General features: G+C 40.2%; 1 protein-coding gene across 4 annotated transcripts in view; it reads left to right on the forward strand.

Moving 5' to 3' along the window:
* Nucleotides 1–20,503, forward strand: part of LOC138666017 (ovostatin-like) — a 219,747-nt gene that overhangs the window by 154,966 nt on the left and 44,278 nt on the right. For 3 of the 4 annotated variants that reach the window (XM_069754074.1, XM_069754072.1, XM_069754073.1), the window contains 7 exons: nucleotides 9,170–9,330; nucleotides 13,889–14,072; nucleotides 15,552–15,708; nucleotides 16,899–16,951; nucleotides 18,300–18,320; nucleotides 18,816–18,984; nucleotides 19,078–19,162. In XM_069754074.1, coding sequence (XP_069610175.1) covers nucleotides 9,263–9,330; nucleotides 13,889–14,072; nucleotides 15,552–15,708; nucleotides 16,899–16,951; nucleotides 18,300–18,320; nucleotides 18,816–18,984; nucleotides 19,078–19,162 — 737 coding nt within the window. In that variant the 5' untranslated portion in view covers nucleotides 9,170–9,262. The remainder of the gene's footprint in view (nucleotides 1–9,169; nucleotides 9,331–13,888; nucleotides 14,073–15,551; nucleotides 15,709–16,898; nucleotides 16,952–18,299; nucleotides 18,321–18,815; nucleotides 18,985–19,077; nucleotides 19,163–20,503) is intronic. The other variant, XM_069754075.1, reaches the window with a different exon arrangement.

The raw sequence follows: 20,503 nt of genomic DNA on the forward strand, positions 1-20,503 counted from the left end.
ATCACAGCTTTAAGGAGTCAGTTCCTTCACTTGGAAATCTTGTATGTCTACATTAAGCAATTTGTCCATTGACCTTTTTAACATTGGCAAGTAACTCTAGACAACTCTGTTGCAATTTTTTACTCGGTGGTGCACGATGGTCGCAATGTTTGTTACTAGGTGGTGCACAAATGGAGGTCAGAGAAGATCAAAATCTTCAAAAGAAAAGGGGTCACTAGCAACAACCTTCTTTTCTGGTGGCGTCAGGTGCAAATACTTTTGTAGCAGTCACATCTGCTGCCATGGGAAAATAGTGGAGGTTACGTTTTGATCTCTACAGTGCTGTGCAAAGGTTATAGGCAGGTGTGGAAGAAAAACTGCAAATCTAGAATGCTTTGAAAAGCAGAAGTGTTAGTTTATTTTTAACAATTAAAATGCAAAGTGAATGAACAAAAGAGAAAACTAAATCAAATGAATATTTGGTAGCTGCCCTTTGCCCTTTGCCTTCATCAAATCCTCGCACTATGTTCTCATTCACTTTATGCAGTTAATAGCCCTCTGTGTCTGTACTGCTGCGTACTTAGGCAGTTAACTGGTTCATGCAGCTTTACATGAACACCCGAGCCTTACACTATGGCTGGTCCGAATAACTATAGCAATTGTTACCATCCACCTCTTGTGTCTCCCCTTTTCCTCATAGTTTGTAAGCTTGCGAGCAGGGCCCTCACTCCTCTTGGTATCTGTTTTGAACTGTATTTCTGTTATGCTGTAATGTCTATTGTATGTACAAGTCCCCTCTATAATTTGTAAAGCGCTGCGGAATATGTTGGCGCTATATAAATAAAAATTATTATTATTATTATTATTATTATCTTGCACACAGTTTTTGAAGGAACAGAGCAGAGAAGTTATCCTCAGATCTTCTGTGCATGATGTTGAGATCAGAGTTTTGTGGGGCAGTATCATCACAACCAGGAGTCCTTGTTCCATGTTTAATCTGAATAATGTCCTTAATTATATTAGTTGAATGTTTAGGGTTGTTTTCTTGCAGCAAAATAAAATTAGAGCCTATCAGAAGTCTCCCTGATGGAATTGCACAATGGATAAGTATCTGCTTGTCTTTCTCAGCATTGAGGACATCAAGGAATGAGCAATGTTGAGGACAGTAGATGCATTGATCAGCCAAGGAGCTGAATGGCACCTCATGATACTTCCCTACAAAGCTGGAAGATGTCCAGCAGTGCCATCAATTCAGAACTGGCAGCAACCAGTGGGACCCATCTACATTCATCTATTGCAAAGAAGTCTAGCCAGTTGTGGCCTTCATGAAATTTTGGCCAACAAAAACAAATGTTCTACATGGAAACAAGGCCAAGTACTGTAGCTCAACTATGCACAAAAACCTATGAACTGGGGGCACAAAAATGGCAGAAGGTGCTCTGGACTGAGCCAAAATGTTAAATATTTGTCTATTGAACAATCAATTTGATAGCGAGAGGACTGGAAAGTGGCATAATAATGAGGAATAGTGAAGCATGAATGAGGATCCTTACAAGTTGAGGCTTTAATTCCGCAAACTGAGTTGGGAATTTGGTCGAGATTTAGGTTGTCCTTAATCCTGAGAAATGCATGCAGATTCTTATCCATCATCTAATACCATCAGGGAGGTGTTTAATTGACTCATAATTTATTTTGCAACAGGACGATGATCCCAAACATTTATCCAATATCAATAGAAAAGGAAGTGATGATCCGTGTTGTGAATTCCGTGGTCAGGCTCCCTCCTGTGGTCACGAGTGGTACTGCGGCTTCTGGGGTTCCTTCCTCAGGTGTTGAGGTGAAGTCGTTAGGTGCTGCTCTATTTAACTCCACCTAGTGCCTTGCTTATTGCCTCCAGTCAATGTTCCTGTGTTGGTCTTGTTCCCTCCTGGATCGTTCCTGTGGCCTGTCTTACCTGCATAAGCTAAGTTTTGCTGGTTTCACTTTTGTTTGCTATATTTTCTGTCCAGCTTGCGTTTTTGGTTATTCTTGCTTGCTGGAAGCTCTGGGACGCAGAGGGGGTACCTCTGTACCGTTAGTCGGTGCGGAGGGTGTTTTTGCTCCCTCTGCGTGGTTATTTGTAGGGTTTTGTGTTGACCGCAAAGCTATCTTTCCTATCTTCGGTCTGTTCAGTCAGTCGGGCCTCACTTTGCCTCACAATCTATTTCATCTCTGTGTTTGTATTTTCATCTCAACTCACAGTCATTATATGTGGGGGGCTGCCTTTTCCTTTGGGGAATTTCTCTGAGGCAAGGTAGGCTTCTTTTCCTCTCTTAGGGCTAGCTAGTTTCTCAGGCTGTGCTCGAGGCGCCTAGGCCTTGGATAGGAGCGCTCCACGGCTACCTCTAGTGTGGTATGATAGGATTAGGGATTGCGGTCAGCAGAGTTCCCACGTCTCAGAGCTCGTCCTATGTCATTGCTAACTGTCAGATCACTTTGTGTGCTCTTAACCACTAGACCCATTGTGGTTCTGAATCACCAGATCATAACAGATCCGGCCCCCACAGAGCCCTGATCTCACATAATCATCTAGTTTGTCTGGGATATCATGAAGAAACAGGAGGATTTCCACAAGCCTCATACCCTAAAGATCTATGGTTAGTTCACCAAGATATTTGCCGCAACCAGTGTCGTACTGGGGTGCCAAAGGTCCACCAGTAACCAACTCCAGAGCCCCACTTTTCAACTACATGCAAAAGTGACTTCAATCTCCATGTAAGAGATGAGTTTATTGAGATTATAAGATACTTATAAAGGTACAAAAACCTATGCTCAGTCCTCATTATTTAGTTTTAATTATGGGTCATACAAGATGTACAAAAGAACATTACCTTATCTCCTAAAATATTTTTGGTGTTGTAATATAAAGGTATGAACCATCTCAATCTACGGACATCATAGAGGGTCTCCAAATTGAGAATAGAGAGCCCCTATAAAGGTAGTGTGAGTGATCTTTCTCTTTCAGGTCAGAAGAAGAAGCCAACAAGGGCGCAGGATAGTTTGTAAGTAGAGCTCTCCTAGTTTGTAAGTAGAGCTCTCCTAGATTAAATACCCATTTAATTTTTAGCCTGTTAGTGTTGTGTGACACTGACAACTATTATGGTCCTTATTACAGCTCTTGTAATCAATAACTTCTCTTTTCCTGGAGTCTTGAACAACAAATCTCTCCAGCTATTTGGCAATACAGCCTTAATTTCCATATAGTTTACTAAATGTGCCATTCTTGGCAGCATTAGAAAGCTGCTGTTACGACTCTTGTCGGGTGTCCCTGGACCAGGGGCTCCTTCCATGTCCCAAATGCTAGGGGCACCGTAGCTCGCCCTGTTTCCCAGATTACTTCTGATGGTGAAGATGTCGGGGCCACATACCTTGCCTTATCTCCTGAATCCGCCCTCAGTCTTTACCCTTACACCACCCAGGGAAGAGGGGAGTAGTAATGTACCATCACCGTAATACACCAACCAGACTAATAAGGTAATACGAACAGGGATAAGGAAAAATACCAATCCATACATATATACTCACACAAACAGAGGAATGCCTCAGGGAGTGGAAGATGGGATTAAACCAAAGTAGGAGAAGAAACGGAATTAGCACACTCCCAAAACCTAGCAACAGTCACAGATACATCTACCAAATGCCTTCTGAAATAACAACAAACAACAACCTCCAGCCATGCAGCATAAGCTACTCTGACAATGAGTGCTAGCCAGGGCCCAGAATATATAGGAGATGGGATTGGCTAACAGTTAACAGCGGAGCCTTAATGGAAGAATGCTTGCAGGATTACTGAGCAGGTTAACTCCTGCACTGATAAAAGAAACCTGCACCTTTTGATATGAAGGTAAAACGCTTCTAATCAGTGCAGGAGTAGGAAAAATCAGATACTGCAGTCTTCTAGCTCCTCTCTGTTACGGTAAACCCATGACAGTTGCATGGCAACCTTGTAGGCCTATAGTAGCCACCATTTTTCAAGACAGGCTAATACTACAGAACAGACAAGGAGCTTGAATATTTTTGTGCCAGTGCAAAATTTGTAACAGAGCCCCTTCCTACCATGTGTCATTTATGATACTAGGATCTTCTTATTTTTCCGTTAGCCAATTGGGCCCATTCAGGCACTAGCACCCTATAGCAATTGAGATGTTTGATAGAAGTTGAAAGTCTAATAAAAGATTGTGCTAACAAAAAAAATCAAAGGATTTAGGGGGCATTTTCCCTCATGATGTCTCAGTGCCAGCACTGCCAAAATCAATTACATTGTCAAGATGTCACAAGTGCCTCAGGTACAGATTGTCCTCTACAAAACATGGAGATCAGGAATTGATAGATGTCTAATTAATTACTCAGGTGTTTTCCCAGAGATGATATTGCTAAACTCAAGGGAAAAAAAGATCTAACCCCATTTGCTACAGGGAACATTTGCTAATAAGATGAACACATCTAAAGTTATGCAACCTAATTTCACAATCCTATAGAACAATATTTACTATACAGGGTATTAATTGAGTTTTGTATATGGAATCCATACTCGCTTCCAAAGAAAGCAACCCAAACTAGAACAATACAGAACCGGATGTAACTAGCGCAAGAGCAATAACCACATTTGATCAAGGATCAATTGCAGTCATAGATATTAAGTCCCTGATTAATGCTTTAGGTCAAAACAAGTATATTTCTATACTTATGTTACTCTTCAATACTTGAGGTCAAGAAGACCAGTACCTAATGAGATTCATTGGTAATCTGATGTCCTTCACCAATGGTTTAGGTCAAGGAAACATTTTCTCAGTTTCATTGGTACAAAGAGTTTCCTTTCCAATGGTTGAGGTCAACACAAGAATTGGAATTTTTTGATAATATGAAGTCCATCACTGATGATTTAAAGCAAAGGCAAGTAGATATACAAATGTATAATATGGATCATTTCCAATGTTTGTGGTCAAGACAAGTATCTGATGGAATTAATCAGTAATATGAAGACAAGTATTCATATACTATGAGGTCCCTCTCCAATAATTAAGGTCCATGCAAGTATCATTTGTAATTCATGGATACAGTGAGGTCCTACTTAATACCGATAAGACCCAACACTAACATTCTACCTCAACAGCAGAATCCTAACTTTTTGGACCAAGGCCCGAAAATGTCTGATCATCCAGGTAGAATGTTCTGCACTAATTAGAATCAGCTACAGATAGGTGACTAATTTAACATTGGGGCTGAAAAAAGTTTAATTGAAAGGTAACTTAAGAACTGCCAGTTTTCTTCTCTTTCCTTCACTATTAAGATATTACATATTTGTCCCAACCTGCAACATCAATGGTTGTTTGTTTTCTCCCAACACAGGACTATGGCATTATAGAGTATTTAGTATGTATTTTCGGAGCAGAATTGTGCTGTTACCTCTGCATCCCCTGCCCTGTAGTTATGTCCTTGTATAAACTGGTGAAATTTTAATATTTGTTTATCAAAAAAAAAAAAGTTGGAGACTTCTCTCAACCTTTAAAAACTTGATGCCTTAGGCTGTGTGCACACGTTGCTGATTTTTCGCAGTTTTTTCACGATAAAAATGCTATAAAACCGCAAAAAAGGCATACAATAAGCATCCCATCATTTAGAATGAATTCCGCATGTTTTGTGCACATGATGCGTTTTTTTCCGCGAAGCATGTTCATTAATTTAGCGGTTTTTTTCGGGATTTCCCACTGTAAAATGCATTGGGAAATGTCCGGAAAAACACACATAAAAAACGCACCAAAAACGCGGCAAAAAACGCATGCAGATTTCTTGCAGAAAATTTCAAGTTTTTCTCAGGAATTTTCTGCAAGAAATCCTGGACGTGTGCACATAGCCTTACAATTAGGAATCCTAGTAATGCTCACTTCACGATCATAATGCAATCTAAAACACGATGATGATCTCCCAAAATTCTTTTTCAACTGGCGACATAATCTTTTGGTTTGCACAAAAGATCATCGTTCTCGGCAATGCATCATCCTGGGTAAACGGGGTCTGTGCTGCCAAGAACAATGGCAGCCAATGTGCACTGAACGATCTATCGCCGGTCATCGGAAGGGGGGTAGACTTGTGCAAGTGGTGTCGTGCATTTATGACCCTAGAAGAGAGGCAGTATCAAATTTACAAAATTTAGATTTTTAGATTGTGGTATTTTTGTTTGGTTCTCCTTAAAGGGACTCTGTCACCTGAATTTGGAGGGAACAATTTTCAGCCATAGAGGCGGGGTTTTCGGGTGTTTGATTCACCCTTTCCTTACCCGCTGGCTGCAATATTGGATTGAAGTTCATTCTCTGTCCTCCATAGTACACGCCTGCGCAAGGCAAGATTTAGTCCCTTTAAAAAATAAAAAAAAAAAATCAAATCTATTGTTTCTTACTAGACCGATTCCATTTGTGAGTCACAAGTTTTGAAATGTCTCTAACTTCTCCTGAGCAACAAGTTTACCTATTGTTTAGAGACCAGTTGTATGAATGATACTATTTGTACTTGTTTTCTCGGGTGACTTATTTCACCCCTGTAGGACATGTTTACTTCATTAATGGTCCATTCTTTTTCCTTGCGTCAGAACATTCTCTGCTTCTGTTCTTTATTCCTTTTATAACTTTTTTAAACTGTTTTTTTGTCTATTCTTCTAATAAAGGGATCCATAAAATTTAAACAGGAGTTTGTGTTTCTATTATACCTCCAATTCGAACTTTTTTGCTTATAGTGCCGCATTAACATTAGCGATGAGTGAATATACTCGTTACTCAAGATTTCCTGAGCACGTTCGGGGATCCTCCGAGTATTTTTTAGCACTCGGAGTTTTAGTTTTTAGCGCCACAGCTGAATGATTTACATCTGTTAGCCAGCATAAGTACATGTGGGGATTCCCCAGCAACCAGGCAACCCCCACATGTACTCATGCTGGCTAACAGATGTAAATCATTCAGCTGCGGTGCTAAAAACTAAAACTCCGAGCACTAAAAATTACTCGGAGGACCCCCAAGCGTGCTCGGGAAATCTCGAGTAACGAGTATATTCGTTCTTCACTAGTTAACATACATAGATCATGTGCTAAAATGGGTGATGTAGAAGAGCTGATAACCTCTCAGAATCAATCTTTTACATTAATAATTGTGTAATGACGGGATGTAAAGTCAAAATAACACTTGGAATTGTTTAAGTGACCAGAGTCAGGATGAATGCGGACATAAAAATGGGCATGCTGCATGATATACGTTTTTTTGCAGTGCTCCAGTTCAGCAGCGTCTTTAGACCACAGGGGGCGCAGTTTTCATGAAATCACATCCGCTTTACTTGGACCGCTAAACACAACAGAATTTCTGGGCAAAAAAGCAGCATTTACTTTACATGTGAACATGGTCTAAATGTCTAAGCAAAGTGGATGTGATTTCATGAACACTGCGCCCAGATGAATACATATAATCATCAAGCTTATTCCAACCCAGATATGGCCTGCACATGCAATAGTGGCCCTTTAGGCTATGTTCCACGTTTTTTTCTTTTTTAGTGCAAATTCTCAGCTGCGTTTTACAGTACCAGTAAGGCTATGTGCACACGTTCAGGATTTCTTGCAGAAATTTCCTGTGCAAAACCCGGACATTTTCTGCAAGAAATCCGCATGCGTTTTTGGTGCAGTTTTTTTTGCGGATTTTTCCAGAGGTTCCTAATGCAATAATATAGTGGGAAATCCACAAAAAAAATCTGCAAAATTAATGAACATGCTGCGTTTCTTTCGCGGAAAAAAAAGCATCAGGTGCACAAAAATTGCAGAATGCATTCTAAATGATGGGATGTATAATGTATGCATTTTTATAGTGAAAAACACGGAAAAAAAGGCAAAAAATCGTGTGCACACAGCCTAAAGTCTGAGATTTTAGAAATCTCATGCACACGCATTGGTTTTCTTGTTCTCAGCATTTTGTTCTTAGTTTTTGCCAGCATGCAGCATGTCACTTCTTTCAGAATTTTTCACCCATTGAAAGCAATGGGTGGTGCAAAAAACGCTGCAAAAAAAGCAGGTATCGAGTTTTGCAGCGTTTACCAAAAAGTAATGAAGTAGAATTTTTTTTTTTTTTAATGCACTAAATTTTATTAGCATGCACAAGAGACAAATGTAACTTGACAAAAACTAAGCAAAACCTACTTTTTTTTTTTTTTTTTTTTTTTTTTTTTTTAAGGCAAGTTTCTTGCTCCCAAGAAAGAAGCTTTTGCCTCGGGGGGGGGGGGGGGGGGTAAGTGCTGCAAAAACACAACTTGTGAACATGGCCTTTAGGCTGTTACATTAAGGGTATGTGCACACATTCGGGTTTTTTTGCATTTTTTTTTTGCGTTTTTTTCAAGATAAAAACGCATTCGAAATTGCAGACATATGCATCCTATCATTTAGAATGCATTCTGCAATTTTTGTGCACATGATGCGTTTTTTTTCCAAAAAAAAAAAACACATTGCGGTAAAAAAAAGCAGCATGTTCATTAATTTTGTGTTTTTTTCGTGTTTTTCTATTCTATGCATTGGGAAAAAAACATGCAAAAAACGCGTCAAAAACGCGAAAAAAAAATGCATGCGGATTTCTGGCAGAAATGTCCGGTTTTTGTCAGGAAATTTCTGCTAGAAAATCCTGACGTGTGCACATAGCCTAACACTCAAAGGGGGCTCCCACATATCCTATATAATTGGGTCCTTAGAGTAACTTATTCCGAGACCACTATAACTCCGTCTGACTCTGCACCCCTATATTAGAGCCGTGGTCGCAGACACAACATCCAAAAATGAGGGGCAAGAAAGTGTAAGCGAATGTTACAAATCGACCCATGCCCTGAAAATACCAACATAGAAGTCAAAACTTCTGGAAAACCCGATGCACAAATTTAGGAATTTCACGGTATGTGTGTGACCCCGCAGTCGCTGAGTCTTCATACCGGTTTGGCTTGTCCAATATCAGATCTAATACGTTTTGGGTTTTTTTTTGCACTGACAAAAGCAAATTCCTGATATTTGGGGTTTCTTGTAATTGTAGCTTCCTGCTCGTGAGCAGAAGTCTTATGAACAGATCCTTTCTCTCCTGACAAGGCTCCTTGTGTCCTGGCAAGATCTGTGCTGACAAGTTTTCTTTGTCGTGTGCAGGATTGACGCCCTGAGGAACCAGGAAGTCTCCGCCCCAATCACAGGTGCATATAGACAGGTGCGCTGAGCTGAGGGCACTACCTGTCTGTCAGCATGCACCTGGCGGGGATCAGCCTGAGCCTGGCACTCCTGTGCCTCATCGCTGGAGGAAGAGCAGAGCCGTAAGTCTGAGGAGATTCTGATAATGGGATATTTCATAGAGCGGGAAGAGGCGTAGAACTACAAGTCCCAGAAAGTCCAACCAGCTAGACAGGAACTAGTTACATCCATTCAAACCAAAAAGAATTCTGTCACTTTATATTGTATGATTGTAAATGTAGTGATACGTAATACTCTGAGGTAGTATCCCACCGGCTTAGATACTCGAGCTTAGCAAACAGTATCTCACTCATTTGTCTCATTGGATAGTATCCTACATGATTGGTGTAGAACATTTCTTATATCCAGGGGCAAAATCATCTCTGAGAAATTGCCACGGGTCACATTGTATGCGAAGAAATGTTAGTAGTCACCTTTAATGGTTAAAATTAGCAGAATGTCCCCTTATTAGGTAGTAATTTCGCGAGTGCCCCCTTATAAAGTAGTAATGGCGCGAGTGCCCCCTTATAAAGTAGTAATGGCGCGAGTGCCCCCTTATAAAGTAATAATGGCGCGAGTGCCCCCTTATAAAGTAATAATGGCGCGAGTGCCCCCTTATAAAGTAGTAATGGCGCGAGTGCCCCCTTATAAAGTAATAATGGCGCGAGTGCCCCCTTATAAAGTAGTAATTGCGCGGGTGCCCCCTTATAAAGTAGTAATGGCGCGGGTGCCCCCTTATCAAGTAATAATGGTGCGAGTGCCCCCTTATAAAGTAGTAATGGTGCGAGTGCCCCCTTATAAAGTAATAATGGTGTGAGTGCCCCCTTATAAGGTAGTAATGGCGCGAGTGCCCCCTTATAAGGTAGTAATGGCGCGGGTGCCCCCTTATAGGGTAGTAATGGCGCGGGTGCCCCCTTATAAAGTAGTAACGGGGCGAGTGCCCCCTTATAAAGTAGTAACGGGGCGAGTGCCCCCTTATAAAGTAATACCTTATAAAGTAATAATACCTTGATTGCCTCCTGGTACCCAAGAGCTTCCTTTTTTAAAGTAGTAATAACTCAAGTGCCACATATAAATGTCTCTTACGTTGCCCCTTAACGAGTATTAATACCCCAAGTGTCTGTAGTTAGGTAATATTGCTCTGAGTGCCTCTTATAAAGTATGTCGACTGCCCCCATAGCAAGAAATGATGTCCCCTCTAGAAGTCAGTACAGTTGGGAGTGACACTCGGTCTGATCAGAGAGCTACAAGACAAACATTAGGGTCTAGAACACGCGACTGCTGCAGCCGATCAGTGATGTGCTGGCTGCAGCTGACACTGGCTGACCATGCGAGAAGGAGAGGTACGGTAACTGATCTGTCTGTCTTATCTCATAGTCTTCTGTCATTGGTGCAAAAAGTATATTCAAAAAATAGCAAAACTGGAGTCAGTATCAAGAGGTCAAAGTAGAAAAAAAAATCCGTTTTTACTTGGACCCCTTGGCTGCTACCTCCATATGTAGGTAGATACATTGGTCTCCTCTCTTCTTCTACTTTTTTTTTGCATGGTCAGCCTGTCTGCTGCGGCCACCGATTGACTACATCAATATTTCTAACTCATAACTAATATTATTTCACCTACTACATATTGGGATAGGATCTTGGAGATGGCAATACCCTCTTTAACCCCTTTCTGACCTCGGATGGGATAGTACGTCCGAGGTCAGAAGCCCCGCTTTGATGCGGGCTCCGGCGGTGAGCCCGCACCAAAGCCGGGACATGTCAGCTGTTTTGAACAGCTGACATGTGCCCGTAATAGGCGCGAGCAGAATCGCGATCTGCCCGCGCCTATTAACTAGTTAAATGCCGCTGTCAAACGTAGACAGCGGCATTTAACTACCGCTTCTGGCCGGGTGGCCGGAAATGACGTCATCGCCGACCCCCGTCACATGATCGGGGGTCGGCGATGCGTCTCCATTGTAACCATAGAGGTCCTTGAGACCTCTATGGTTACTGATCGCCGGTAGCTGTGAGCGCCACCCTGTGGTCGGCGCTCACAGCACACCTGCAATTCTGCTACATAGCAGCGAACAGCAGATCGCTGCTATGTAGCAGCGCCGATCGTGCTGTGCCTGCTTCTAGCCTCCCATGGAGGCTATTAAAGCATGGCAAAAGTAAAAAAATAAAAATTAAAAAAAATGTGAAAAAAATATAAGTTTAAATCACCCCCCCTTTCGCCCCAATCAAAATAAATCAATAAAAAAAATCAAATCTACACATATTTGGTATCACCGCGCTCAGAATCGCCCAATCTATCAATTAAGAAAAAGCATTAACCTGATCGCTAAACAGCGTAGCGAGAAAAAAATTCGAAACGCCAGAATTACGTTTTTTAGGTCGCCGTGACATTGCATTAAAATGCAATAACGGGCGATCAAAAGAACGTATCTGCACCAAAATGCTATCATTAAAAACATCATCTCGGCACGCAAAAAAATAAGCCCTCAACCGACCCCAGATCACGAAAAATGGAGACACTACGAGTATCGGAAAATGGCGCAATTTTTTGTTTTTGTAGCAAAGTTTGGAATTTTTTTTTTTACCACTTAGGTAAAAAATAACCTAGACATGTTAGGTGTCTATGAACTCGTACTGACCTGGAGAATCATAATGGCAGGTCAGTTTTAGCATTTAGTGAACCTAGCAAAAAAGCCAAAAAAACAAGTGTGGGACTGCACTTTTTTTGCAATTTCACCGCACTTGGAATTTTTTTCCCGTTTTCTAGTACACGACATGCTAACACCAATGATGTCGTTCAAAAGTACAACTCGTCCTGCAAAAAATAAGCCATCACATGGTCAAATTGACAGAAAAATAAAAAAGTTATGGCTCTGGGAAGGAGGGGAGTGAAAAATGAACACGGAAAAACGAAAAATCCCAAGGTCATGAAGGGGTTAAGCACAATATTTTAGTGAGACAGGACAAACTTCAAAACCAGACAAGGTCTGTCTTTGGCCAAGGAGTGGTGCTATCAATGTTTTTAATAGATAGCACTCGTACCTGTGATGATGTGTTGGGATGTTCACTTGTCCATGATTTTGCATGGACCCATTAGTCTTTGCAAAATCGTGGAAACCTCCAATTTTTATCTAATTGTCAGAGGAGAATCGGGAATGCAGGTCTGTGGCTCCAATTTTCAGGGACTGTAAATTTTTTTAATTTTTTTATTTTCTCTATTCTGATCAAAATAAGTAGTCCCTTTTTCCCGTAAGTTAGAAAAACCTACATGTGAATGAGGCCTTAATCGGTCATACTAGAGCTCACGACTCCCATTCTAGTTGTCAATAATGCCGCCCTATGTCGGGAAATGCAAAGCATTGAGGCCACTTGTATATTTGCGATCAGTCACTTTGTATTCCATATTTGTTACTGTGCAATAAAAAAACATGTACGGTAATTGCAGAAGAATTGATCCTACAAACAATGCAATTTACAAGCGGAAATCCTGTTCTTACCCCGAGCTTTTATTAATATTCTGCTGGATTTTACTGACTTAGTGTAAATCGCTCTAATTACATGGTCTCCCATCCTTTATAGGTGGTTTACTAGATTTATACAGTATATGGAAATAGTAGAAATGATCAAATCTTGTGACTTTTGAATCAATCAATTTATCTTCTTTTTTTTTTTTTTTTTTTTCTAAATTTAGAGCTTATTTATTGCCAACAAATTGGAATACTGCAAAGCCTTCAATTACCCTGGAAAGTCGCATGTAACACTTTTGTGTCTCCTAGTACACAGCCTTAGTAATGTCAGTAACCTCACCATAAAAGCGGATGGTACCCGGGTAGTAACCAAAAAACAATTTAATAAAACAACGCGCTGGCAGATTTCGGACGTCAGGAAAGGCGATTCCGGCAGCTAAATAGGAAAGGGTTCTTTACAGTTAGAGCAGTCACACTGTGGAATGCCTGAAATAAATAGGTAGTAATGGCAGATACTATAATGGCAATTCTAAAAGGGCTGGATAATTTTCTCACCACAAATGGCATTGTGGATTACAAATCTAGAAATGGAGAATGTATAAAGATGGAAATTGGTGGACCTTTGTCTTGTTTTCATCATATGATGACATCTTTGTACTTTCCTTCATTGTATATCTCAGTATTCTTGGCTCTGGCCTATTCTTCTCCTACCTCATGTTTCTTGGGTTTCAGCATCCCAATTTTACTCTGTGATTTTCTTCCTAACCATTTATGTAGCCCTTGTCCCAGGGAAGTCTTTACTTCTGTGTCTGTCATCTTCGGCTTGTCATTCTTGGCATGACTAGTGATTAATAGACCCGGTGGTGTCATGAGGTTGGGAGAGGTTCAAGTGATGTCATAACATTGCAATAAGCACCCATGATGCTGGACTGAAGATGCCAACCAGGGCAGCTCAAATCTTGCACAACTCTTAACACTACTGTCACCTTTGTCTCTACCTTTTGGCAAAGCATTAACCTCTCCTTTTTTTTTTTTTAGAGTAGTGTAGTTGCCACAAGGTGAAGGTTATCCTGAGGACCACAGCAGTTTTAGAAGTTTTACACCCAATAGTTACTAAAGCCTAATGGTGACTCATTCTACCACAAACCAGTTTACATGTCCTATTGTTTCTCTTCAGACAATGTGCCTTTTCCATCCCTGCTCTGCTGAAGAGTGGGGAGTCGGTCAAAGGATGCTTAGAGGTCAAACGCCACTCGGAACCTGTCATGGTTGATATCACACTTGAGGTCAACGGTGTGAATCACACAATCCTCAGCCAGCAGTTCCCCATTGGTGATGTCTTCACGTGTCCGGAATTCCAGGTTGGTCCAAGGTCCAGATTTCTCATTAGTTTATCAACAATCATACAATCAATTTTTATCAAATACAAGTTTTGTGAAATATCATGAGATGGATAAGGATTTAGTACGTGTTGTTGAGGTCATTGAAAGCAGCAGATTGGTATAAATTGTAAAGTTTTATGAAATGGTATAAACTCATCCAAATCATATCAAACTGGACCATTATTAGTGGGAGCCAACCATTCATGTGTTTAGTGTCTATCCCTATTGCACCATGTGGTGTTGTGCACTGACCTAACAAAGGCCCCATATTTAACTCTTATAGGTTGGTTCTTCTAATACCAAACCTTACCTTTTGGTTTATGACTTTTCTTTCCTAGTCTGGTACCACAACCAGAGTATCGCAATCGTAGCCTTATTTTGTCCCTGTTTTCATCATGACACACTTCGTAGCAAAGGGCGGTAACAAGCACAGAAGGGGGGCCCCTTTTAGAGCTGACAAAGGAGTGAATACTAACAAAGAGAAAACATACCTTGTCCTTCACCTGTTTTATCACCACCGCTTCCTGGCCGTTACTTGCTGCCTCCGTTTAGTTCCAGTCTTCTATTCCATTCTCACTTTTCGGCATTTCGAGTGCTGACAAGGCCTCACGTGATGTTGATGGAAAATACATATCAAGACAGTGCTGGAAATGCCAAAGAGTATAGGAGACTCAAGATGGAAAAGACGACTGAAGCTGTAGGGAGGTAATGAGCCGGAGGAGTACCGGGTGGGGAAATTGTGGTGTCAGAATATGTGAGAGATTAAATTAATAGAATACTCTTCTAATCCCTCCATTTATGCCCTGAGGTCAGTACAGATTTCACAGCATACCAAATGGCTTTTATCAACAAGCAGATTTGCACCAAGTCTAATTTAATTTTCTGATCAATTTCGAGCAAATCTGCCGAATTGAATTTTGGTAGATTTGCTCATCTTTAGTGAAGTTTCCGATCTTATTATAAACCTATGATCTGGGGAATTAGTTTCACTAATGCTCTGAGACAGTGGTCCCCAACTCCAGGCCTCGAGGGCTGCCAACAGTGCAGGTTTTTAGGATTTCCGTAGTATTGCACAGGGCTTGGAATCCAACCCCTGTGCAATACTAAGGAAATCCTGAAAACCAACACTGTTGGTGGCCCTCGAGGCCTGGAGTTGGGGACCACTGCTCTAAGAGTTTAATGGCACTGGGGAAGGCTAGCTAAATGCTCCCTCCTCGTCAGGGGGCTAAGTGGAGGCTCCCTCCTCATCAGGGGGCTAAGTGGAGGCTCCCCCTCGTCTGGGGGCTAAACACTTCTAAACGTTTTTAAACCGCAAACTCCTTATGTGTAGTCCTAATTTGGGAAGCCCTTTATATCTTGTTCGTGGATTCAAGTTAAGACCATCCTCCAATTTCAGATTTAACAAATGAAGACCTCTTCAAATGTTTTTTTTTTTTTTTTTTCTTCTCCCTTTTTTAGGTTCCTGTTATACCTAAACCTGCTCCGGTCTTTCTGACAATCAATGCGGTGGCCACCAACTATAACTATGCAGCCCGTAGGGCTGTGGTGGTGGCTCCAACTGGGACCGTTACGTTAATTCAATTGGAAAAGTCCATTTATAAACCAGGAGAGACTGGTAGGTTTACATTTTATTTGAGTGTACATAGGGTCAGTTATGAAAGATCAAGGTTAATAACAGGCGTCACCATTAAAATGAATTTTCCATAAACTATATATGAGCATACCTTGGCTAGAAGAATTGTATCTAAATGACAACCAAGATGGCTGCTCTTCTTGAGGAAAAGTACCAAAAATTGCAGTGATTAAAACCTAATGTGTAAACTTTGACTATTTTTTTTCAAAGAGTTTAGTAGATTTAGATGTGGTGGATTTATTGCAGACCTTTATGGTATCCTACATATGGATGAGGCTTTGCAGTGCAAAGAAAAAATTATTTGTAGCAAATCGGCAAAAAATGTGTACAAGTAAAACACACACAGCTTTTGGTGTGGATCTGCCGCAGGTATGCGATACCTTACAAAAGTCTCATTTTCTTCTACACATGTACCTACTCGCATAAAAGTTTTCACATCAAAGGAGCTTCTGTTCAACTTCTGCCTGGCGTGTTTTACAATCCTGTTCACTATTACTCAAGTCTTAGACAAAAAGCTGTAACTGTGATCCTAGGAATGTATGAACAAGACTCCAACAAAGTGCAGCAATCCTTCCGTGTCAGATTTCGAGGAAAGTGTTATTCTTGTATTCACAAGCACAGAATTATATGGTGCTTTTTCATAAGAAATCATGTAGCATATCAGAATTCGGAGTTTCGCCTGCTTTTGGCTTCTTCCAGGACATAAACACAGACATATTGTACTCCATAAGAAAGAAAATTAAAAAAAAAATGGCAAAATACAATCGCAGCTGTAAAGTATTTTAAAGTATTCATCGTTGTTACAAATATTGCATACTCATAAATTTGTGTGTAGGCTCAAAATTCTATAGGTTGGTTTCTCCCAGTACATGGCGGGGACAGAACAGAAAATCTGCCAACATATGTAGTTTTTTATCTCTGTATCTAAATAACAAGACCAGGCTGGTTGTTTCCCTAGAACACCTGCCCCACCATATCCTCCTCCTCAGAGTTGCACCAAAGTGGGGGTTAAAAGACCGTATAGCTAGGCAGACTTGCTCTTCAGAAGTCAATGAACGCAAAAGAATAGAATAAAAAAATATCTATGTGCTTTTAGGATACAGTTTAGAGAAGGTTCCGCATTTCTTCGAGATTTTTATTTCTCATGTCTGATTTGTCCATTTATTTTTCAGTGAACTTTATTGTGATCTCCTTGAATAATCGATTACAACTGGCGGAAGATTACGTGAGTATAAGCTAGGAATGTCTTAATATATTTAAATTGTTTACTGGAAATTAAAGCAGTTTTCTGCTGTGGACAAGTCTTGGTTCTTGCCCTAGAGGATTATATGTATGCATTGTTCACAATTGTGTATATAGTTTTTCAAAGTCAGCAACAACCATAGATGACAGGTCTCATAAGGGGCCAAAGACCAACTTCAGATTTTTTTTTTTAGTGGGTCAACTCAGCCCAGGCTTGACGAGCATAATACTTGTTTATCTAGGTCATCATGGGCACCTTAAATCTGACCAGTTTGCTTGGTGCGGGCCCTGATGGAGAACTGTTATAAGATACTTGCCCCTTATCATGGATCTTGTGTTAGGTATCCCTATTTACTGGGAATCTTTCGGGCTCCCAGAAGGGTTGGTTACTCTCCTACATGTCTCCCTTTACTTATTGAAAAGCCGTGTTCCTTGCTGATCGAGGCAATGGGAAGCTTATTATTCATCTGAGCACTGTCAGACCTTCCACAACAGCCATTCAAAATATTGGCAAATGTGCAGTATATATTCTATTTAATAAAAAGGTTGTTGAGAAATATATTCACTGGCTCTGATGGTTCCATCTACTTCTGAAGAACAGATTTTACATTTGGGGGCAATACTATAGTAGTTATAGTCTTGTACATAGGAGCAGTATTATAGTAGTTATATTCTTGTACATAGGAGCAGTATTATAGTAGTTATATTCTTGTACATAGGAGCAGTATTATAGTAGTTATATTCTTGTACATAGAAGCAGTATTATAGTAGTTATATTCTAATACATAGGGGCAGTATTATAGCAGTTATATTCTTGTACATAGGGGCAGTATTATAGTAGTTATATTCTTGTACATAGGGGCAGTATTATAGTAGTTATATTCTTGTACATAGGGGCAGTATTATAGTAGTTATAGTCTTGTACATAGGAGCAGTATTATAGTAGTTATATTCTTGTACATAGGAGCAGTATTATAGTAGTTATATTCTTGTACATAGGAGCAGTATTATAGTAGTTGTATTCTTGTACATAGGGGGCAGTATTATAGTAGATATATTCTTGTACATGGGGACAGTATTATAGTAGTTATATTCTTGTACATAGGAGCAGTACTATGGTAGTTATATTCTTGTACATAAGAGCAGTATTATGGTAGTTATATTCTTGTACATAGGGGGCAGTGTTATAGTCTTTCATTATTACTGTTAATTTTTATATAAATATTATAGAATTTCTTGTCCATTGAAAGCAGGAATTATAGCAGTTTTGAAATTCCCCCCCATAGTTAAAGTAATATATTTTCTTTTTTTTTTTTTTTTTTTTTTTTTAGTATCCGAATATCTACGTAACGGTAAGAAAATGTAGTGGCTTTTTGAGCTTTGCGCATGTAGAGTATATGCTTGTTTTCCTTACATTTTGTTACTGCATGTACATCACCTAACAAAAATATTAGGGTAACCATTGTTTTAATTCTTATTTTCATAAAACAATAGATGTGAAAATAAGAAACTTTGTGAAATCTGTTGCTTTTTTTTTTTCTGATGATTCATTCTTAGATTTTATTTAAGAATTGAAAATGTTAACAGTATGTACAGGTTTTCATGTAACAGGACTGTTGGAGCTCAAAGTTCTATGGATAACAGTTTCAGGAGAACTTGCAGCAGAATGTCTGTCTCCGCCTCTAGCTCCTCCCACTCTATAGAACTTTATGAGCACCAATTGTCATCTCCTCTTTATCGTAACTCACTATTGTTCAGTAGTGATGGTATATTATGACTTTTTTTTTTATTTTTTTTTTTTATGCATTTACTTGCTTTTCCTCTACTTAACAACATTTTGTAAACAGGATCCCTCTGGAAACCGTCTCTATCAGTGGACGCAGCAGAGCACAGAGAATACCACTCTTGCCTTATCATTAATATTACCCGAAGATCCAGAATTTGGAAATTACGTAATAAACATAGAGAGGAAGTCTCGTAACACTGTTACCAAATCCTTCCTTGTTGAGGAATATGGTAGGTTCCCACTTATTATAGTCCTGTCTTTAGGGTCAATAGGCAATTTTTGTAAAGAATTATCACAACATTATCCAACTTCTTGTCTTGCAGTTTTGCCCAACATTAAGGTAGAAATATCGGCTCCCAGATCCATAACCATCCTGGATAAGACCATGCCATATAAAGTCGATGCCAAGTAGGTGCCTTTTATAAAGCCGACTCGTACTGTGAATCCAAAGCCTCATCTTGATATTTTATTCTATTGTCAAATTTTCTAACATATTTTGAGCTTGGGCAATGATCGTTATGTGCTCCTTATGTTCTTCATAACATGGGTCCCGTAAGTGAAGTCCCATCTGAATCTGTTTGTAAGATGGAGTGTTTCCATAATGATAGTCATTTAAAATGGCCGCCCATTGTAAGCCGATTATTGGTCATTTATTAGACTGGCGGACGAGAATTATGTGCACATAAAATCGTTATCAATGGAGTTCTGTGCACAGTCCGATTGTGTTATCCACAACACATCTTGTGTTCTCCGCTGGCTTAAAAATCAACGCACCTTATGAACAAGCATTTTCCTGGCTCGTCAGGTGACTGCAGGCCGGTTTAGAACTATAAACACTTGTTCCTCGATTAGTGACTCTTTTAAAATGGGCCATTAGTACAATGGAGAGACAACATAGAAAGGTCACACTCAGCGCTGGTAGTTGAGGATGCCCAAAAGGCCCATCCACCACATAAGGATACAATATTATCAATGGCACATAGCAGGTGGGGACATGTTGCAAGTTTTGCATTGGGTTCCAGGAACTCAAGCTTTACCACTGCATGTGGCCATTTAGGTGTAGGGCTAGAACATTTCTGTCAATATCCAAACTTTGGTGTACACGTTGGCTGAGCTCCTTCACTCCATATCTACACATTTCAATGGAGTTTTAAAGATCCCCCATACACTTTAGATAAGAGTTGGCCAAACAGATTAATTTCAGAGGTTTCCAACTATTGTATATGGGAGGTCTATTGGCTCTTCCCCCGACAGATGATGTTGAGGGGGACACAAGGCTCTTGCCTTTAGAATTGCAATGGCCAATTTTTTTTTTTTCTGGAACAAAAATTACCCCTAGAGGCGTTATCAAAGAAAAAAGCCGAGCCATTGTGCGCATGAGGGAGTGGGGAGTTAGGTGTTGGCTAAACGATCATTCACCCACCTCCATTTACTGTGTATGATTGCCTTTAAGATCTTATACACACAGCGGAGTCTATATGGCAGCACATGGAGGTCCATACCACGGAGCTATGTGTTGCTCTATACTGGCAATCTTCCCCAGAAGCTTAATGTCTAAGGGGGAATAACACCAGCTTTATTCGGTACGTCCATGGCACAAATGTTTATGCAAATAGTAAAGTATGGAACCTGGAAGTGGAGTCCTGGGTGTATATATAGAAGTAAGAGGGACCATCACAATAATAAACAAAACCAACCAGACCTTACGTAAGGGAAGTATATAATAAGTGGCGCCCTAGCGAGGGATTC

This window comes from Ranitomeya imitator, chromosome 2 (genome assembly GCF_032444005.1).
Source record: "Ranitomeya imitator isolate aRanImi1 chromosome 2, aRanImi1.pri, whole genome shotgun sequence".
NCBI lineage: Eukaryota > Metazoa > Chordata > Amphibia > Anura > Dendrobatidae > Ranitomeya > Ranitomeya imitator.